The sequence below is a fragment of the Mrakia frigida genome (genome assembly GCF_051309035.1).
Source record: "Mrakia frigida strain ATCC 22029 unplaced genomic scaffold BDY24scaffold_17, whole genome shotgun sequence".
Classification (NCBI taxonomy): domain Eukaryota; kingdom Fungi; phylum Basidiomycota; class Tremellomycetes; order Cystofilobasidiales; family Mrakiaceae; genus Mrakia; species Mrakia frigida.
The window spans coordinates 313,783-319,988 of NW_027481264.1; the positions used below are offsets into that span (position 1 = coordinate 313,783).

The 6,206-nt window shown below is 52.3% G+C and overlaps 1 protein-coding gene across 1 annotated transcript; it reads right to left on the reverse strand.

Annotated features, from left to right (window-relative positions):
- Positions 1-48: 48 nt before the first annotated feature.
- Positions 49-349, reverse strand: BDY24DRAFT_415588 (uncharacterized protein; the record flags this gene model as incomplete). Its single annotated transcript, XM_076643469.1, has 2 exons — positions 49-261; positions 335-349. The coding sequence occupies 2 exons, from the start codon at positions 347-349 to the stop codon at positions 49-51; spliced, it is 228 nt and encodes a 75-aa protein (XP_076496246.1).
- Between the last annotated feature and the right edge of the window lie 5,857 nt (positions 350-6,206).

Below are 6,206 nucleotides of genomic sequence, written 5' to 3' on the forward strand. Positions count from 1 at the left end.
GAGGAAGGATGGAGAGCTGCCGGGTGGAGGGGACCTTGGTACGAAGATCTAGAGGGAACAGGGCTGGGAGGAGGAGGAGGAGTTGGGAGGGATGGAGAAGAGGAAGAAGGAGAGAAGGAGGAGGACGAGGAGGAGGGAACTAGGAGCTGGTTGGTTGGGTTGAATCCAAGGCAGAGGCGAGGTGACAAACACCTCTACGACTACTACCATGTCTTTGGCGATGAAGATGAGCATGGTTATAGAAAGAGGAAGGGATGTAGCCTGTGAGATGAGAGAAAAGGAGGGAAGGAGGTCAGCTCCGTTCGTTCGTCGTCTCCTATGCCTACAGCCTTACAGGTAATCCATCCATCGAGAAGAGAGAGAGAGAGACTCACTATGTATATATATATATATACTCGAGAAAAGAAGAGCGCTCTCCTCGAGCCCACCCCTCGTTCGCCCCACCTCGAGCTCAACACCTCCTCCCTTCGCTCGCTCCCTCTCTCTCTCTCCCTCTCTCTCTCTCTCTCTCTCCTCCTCCTACCCCAAGCCAGATCTATGCATCCATCCACGAGGAGTGTAGCTGCGGATGTAGATGTCTATACGATCTGTGTTCCTGTTCAAGAAGAAGAAGAAGAAGAAGAGAGATCGTCGAGGACGAGGTCGAATGTGGTTGGAGGGAAGGAGGGCGTCGTCTCTCTTTCTTTCCTTCCTTTCCTTTTTTTTCTTTCTCTCGACTCGATGTTTCTTCTTTGGGTGCTATAAGAAGTTTGGATAAAGAAGAGCAAGGGTAAAGTAGATAAACTCACGAGTCTTCGCGCCTAGACATCGTCGCCTGCTCGACGCGTCGTCGCCCTTCTTCGCTTCGACTGACCTGAAACTCGACCCTCTCTCTTCTTGTTTTTTTTTTTCGTTCTCTACGCTCAGGTGAAAAAATTTCACAATGACCAGAGAGACCCTCCTTTCTTCCCACAGATACTGGCTCAGCCGAGTCGAAAGGGGTGGGTGGAGGGAGTAAGCCATCCTAGTTGGCGAAGACGCGAGGATTCTGTCCCTTACGCCCTCCCCCTATTATTGAAAGGTGGACGGATCGAGCCTTTAGTTCGTCAACTTTGATTGGCGATTGGCGAAAGGATCTTGATTCTCAGCGTCTGGGAGGACGAAGGGTATAAAGAAACGTGAGAGCGACGCGTTGTTGACGATCGTTTTTTTTGTTCAACGGCTTGGGACGGCAGCTTTTCTTTTTGGCTCGCTTCCCAAGGTCCCCAGTTCGAACCAACCCGTATGCACTTTCACTTTTGAGCAAATCTGTCGAAGGGAAGAGAGGGAAGGGAGCAAACTGAACTCGGCCGTTTGGTCGCGTCGAGAGGGCCTCGCCCTTTTTCTCGGATCTTCTTCTTCTTCTTCACTTGAGATGACCATGTTGAAGAGGGAAGGCAGGGAGGTTGAGAGTTCCCTTTCTATAGAAGAGCCCGTTCTATACATCTGAGGGTACGGGGAGGAAGCCCTCGCTCAGGAGATCCCAACGAGCTCATCCGCTTCCATCCTCCCTCCCTCTCTTCTTCCCGTTTTCACACTCGAAAGAATGAGCTCCTTCCCTTTGAGCGGATCTTCCCTTTCCTCTTCTCTCCTCTCAACCACCACCTCCCTCTTTTCGTTCACTAACAGAGATCTTGACCTCTCCCTCCAACGACGACGACGACCATCTCGAAATCATCATTCCTCTTCTTTCTTCTTCGAACGAGAGACGGATGAACGAGCTCAACTTCCACCTTCCTTCCACTCAAAGAGACTCTTCCCTCTCTCCCTCCTCTCTACTACTACTTCCTTCCTATCAGGAACGAATATGACCCTCCCGCTTTCGATCACTATCTCGAAATCACCGCTGCTCTTCTTTCCTCTTCTTCAAACGAGAGAGATGAACGAACAAGCTGGTCTCTCTCCTTCTTTCCTTCTTCAACGGATCTCTTCCTTCTCTACTACCCACTTCCCTCTCCTCTCTCTCCTCACCAGCAGCGATTTCAGCTCTCCCGCTCTCGCCCTCTCGAGGGTTTGGACGATCCTCTTTTGTGTCGGTTTTCAAAGGAGGGAGGAGAGCGAACGAACGAGCTCACCTTATCTCCTTCCCTCCTTCTTATCTTCTCTTTCTCTATCCGCTTCTTACAGAGCTCCCCGTTCCTCTCTCCTCTCTACCTTTCTCATCGCTCCCGCTCCCTTGACGCGACCGATCAACTTTCGAACGAGACGAGCACGCTCTTCTTTCAACGGAGGGAGGAGCGAACAAAGCTCAAGCTTCTTCCTTCTCTCCTTCTCTTCGTCCTCCTCTCTCCTCGCCGCTAAGCTCAGTACATCCTCAGCTCTCTCAGTAAGAGCAGAACGAGATCTGCCGTTTCTCTCGAATCTCATGCTCGCTCTCCCTCGCCCATCTCATCTCGTTCTTGCCCTCCTCGTTGGCTTCCCTTTTCTCTCTTCCTCTTCTTTCCACTCTTCTACACCTCTTTCTGCTCTCGAACGACCTTTTCAGACTCTCTACTAGAGCAGAACCGAGATCCGCCCTCTTCAGCTCACTCTTTCGACGCGTTCCGTCTCCTCCTCTCCCTTCTCTCGCACACGCTTCTTCTCTCCGTTCTTCCCTTCTTCTTGATACCCGAGAATCTCCATTTTGAGAAGCTTCCAACTTCTCAGCAAGAAACTCCAGAGCGTTTCCTCCCTTTCCACAGAGTCGGGTTTGGGCCAAACAACGAAGCGAGGGCGACGCGCTCGTGTCTGAGCTCTCTTTTTGGGCAACCTCTATTCTTCGTTCCGCATCTCTTGAGCGCTCACTATACTTTGAGCTCTTTGGAGCACTCTCGAGAAACTTTCAAATCTTCAAGGGGTCGAGAGGGAGGCCTTCTTTGACGACGAAAGTTCGATCTCGAGCAGCTCATCATTCACTCTCGTTCACCTTCCAACCGCCACCACCTCCTCCTTCCTCCCCTTTCTTCCTCCCGCTCGCTTCTTTCCTCGCAGCTCGCCACTATGGACCTCTCCTCCTCTTCTTATCAACCTTCTCGCTCCTAGCAACTTCTACTCGCTCCCAGGACCGCACTCGAACGGGCGATTCCTCGTCGAGCTCATCTTGCGCTCGTTTCTGGCTCGTTTGGTTTTGGACTGGAGAGGAGGCAGGGAGGAAGGTTTTCTCGGATTAGAGCCTTCTTACACGTCTATTCTCGTGAGTCTACTATCTTCGCTTCTCTTTGGGCTCCTTGTAGACGAGCGAGGAGCTCAGCTTCATCGAAGGAAGGAAACGGTCGAGCTCACCTTCTTTCTTCCTTCGTTTCCCTTCAAACCTCTCGCCCATCCGTCTCCCTTCAGGTCTTCTTCTTTACACCACAATCCTCTGGCAGGTCTCCATACACGCTGCTGTCCAACAACCACCCCTCCAGACGTCCTCGGTTTTCCTCGCTATCGACATGGACGACTCTTTCGACTTCGACCTTTCACCTCCTCTCCTCCTTCCAAGGTCCCGCCAGCCTCGTTGGCTCGATTCTTCGCGTTCTCAGTCTCTCTCTCTCTCTCTCTCTCTCGTTCTCGATGTAAGCAATTCTTCCATCCTTCCATCTTTGCGCCGAGGACGATCTTCTTTGGGGTCCTCCTCAGTCGGCAGAGAGATTAGAACGAACGAGCTGACCTCTCTCCCTCTCTCCCTTCCTCTCCTTTCTTGATCGTCTCCATCCAGATCTTCAATCCTCCAACTCATCAACTACCTCGTCTTTTGGTCTTCCTGGCGTCCTTTCCAGTCCGGTTCAACTCTCCTTTTCGAACGAGCTCGTCCTCCTCCTTTCCTCCTTCTCGTTGGGTTCCCTCTCGAGAGGCCGGAAGGGACGGGGAGAGGAAGATTTTCACCAAGGAGAGCGCGTATATCGTGAGTCTCTTTTCTTTTCTTCGCTTCTCTCTGGCGTTCTATGCAGGGACGGAGGAGCTCAGCTTCATCGAAGAAGGGAAACGGTCGAGCTCACCTTCCTTTCCCTCCTTTCCCTCTCTTTCTCCTTCGTCTCACTCAGCTCTCGCTCTCTTAACCAGCAGTTCTGCGACTCTACACTCAATCAGCTCTCCAACAACCAAGATTCGGGACTTTCCTCCTTCCTCGCTATCGACGATGGACGATCCCTCGACTTCGACCGTCCCTCCTACTTCTCCTTCCGACGGTCCCTCCAGCTCCCGTTCGCTCGAGTCTCTCGTTTTATCGAGCTCTCTATAGCTCTCCTTTGTAAGTCAACTCTCTATCCTTTTGCCTTCTCACGAAGGGATGTGATCGTTCGGGTCCTCGGAGAGCTCGAACGAAGGAAGAGTCGAACGAGCGAGAGCTGACCTCTCCCTTCCTTCGATCCCTCTCATCCTCGCCTCTCCTCTCTCTCTCTCTCAGATCTTCGCCTCCTACGATCGACTACTCCCTCTTCGCCTTCTCTCCTGTCGTCTCTTCCAGTTCGGTCGCTCCTTCTCGATTCAAGCTCAAACGAGGTCGTCGTCGCGCCAGGGACTCGCTCTCGCTTGGGTGTATGCGGTCAGGGAGACGAGGAGGAAGGGAACAGCGGTCCTGGTTGGAGAGAGGAGAGGGTAGAGAAGAGTTGGGCGTTCCTGTAAGTACAGTCCTTGCTCTGGTTCGAGTGGTAGATGGGTGGGTGGTGCAGTTTGGAGGGGGGGAGGGGAGGGGGGAGAGATGAGCTCACGTTTGAGCTTCGAGAACGAGTTTTCGAAGGGGAGACTGTTCTCGAGGTGGAGTGGTTCAGCTTTAGGATGTAGGGAACGAGGCAAGACGGCGGGAGAAGGGGGAGAGGTCTTCTAGATAGCTATCTCTTCGTTTTTTGGACGAGTCGGAGGGGATCGATGCGACTGCCAGAGATTCATTCTGCGAGAGCCAACTGTTCGTTCACCGAGAGTTCGAGGTGGAGTGGGAGACGGGTTTCTGAAGCAAACAGAGGGAGGGAAGCTTCTGGATAGTTGGGAAACACGCAACGTGGACGCGTCCATCTCGGTTTCACCACGCTGCTTTCCGGGAACAGAGAGGGGGAAGATTCTCAAAGCATACAAGGGACGATTCAGTCTACGAGAGTCGACCCAACCAACTTTTCGCAGATTCGACTCTCTACATCGGTCAGGGCGCGTCCTCCTCTTCTTCAACCCACGATTCCTACATCAACACTGCGCATATTTTCATCTTTCTTTTCGTTATCCATGTCTTCCAGTCTGTAGCTTGCGAACGGTATAGCTCTCATCTCTCTACGATGAGTTTCAAATTTGACGAAAAAATGAGGATTTTCGAGGTCGATTTTCTCGTTCCCCTGGAAAGCACTGAGGCTGAAACTACTACCCCCTAGGCTTCTCAAACAGGCCTAACCGATCAAGCAATCCGTTCGTCGATATTCGCACTTTGAACGAAATCGACCTTCTCGGCCCAGCGCAGAGAGGAGACGCGTCTCGCTTCCTCTCCTTCCTCGTTCCTTCCTTCCTCTCCTTCAACAGCGAAAAAAGTCCAAAAACGAAGAAATCTTCGCTAAGTCTTCCGCAGCATTCTCGCTTTTCCGAGGTCGCACACGAGAGGGCAGCAAGAGAGACGCGTCCTGCAGTCCTCGCCTGCCTGCCTTGCCTCCTCTCTCTCTCCCTCAGAAGTCAAGAACGTGGAAGGGGGGAAACCGAAGAAGAAGAAAAAGAAGAAAATCTCGCTAAGTCTTCCGCAGCATTCTCGCTTTTTCCGAGGTCGCACACGAGAGAGGAGAGGAGAGACGCGTCTTCGTCCTCGCCCTGTCTGCTTTGCTCTCTCTCTTTCTCTCTCCCTAGAGGCAAATAATCAGAGCAGAGAAAAAACGAAAGAAATTTTCGCTAAGTCTTCCGCAGCTCGAACGCTTCCAAGTCTCGAGGGACGCGTCTTGACGCGTCGGGGAGGAAGGGAGGGAGGGCGAGGGGGGGAAGCGAGGGGAAGAGAAAACGAAAAAAAAGAAGAAAAAATCTCGCTAAGTCTTCCGCAGTTCAAACGCTTTCGAGGTCTTCTTCATTAGCCACATCTCGAGAACATAAGGAGGACCGAAGGAAGGATGCTGAGACGGTTCCTTTCAACGATGAACCAGACAAGTGTACGAACCCACGCCGATGCCTAAACACGTCCCTCACGTCGCTGAGCTCGGGATCACGTCCGCTCCGTTGAAGAGCGCGAGTTTCTTGATGGGAACGTATTGTAAGGATTATACGGG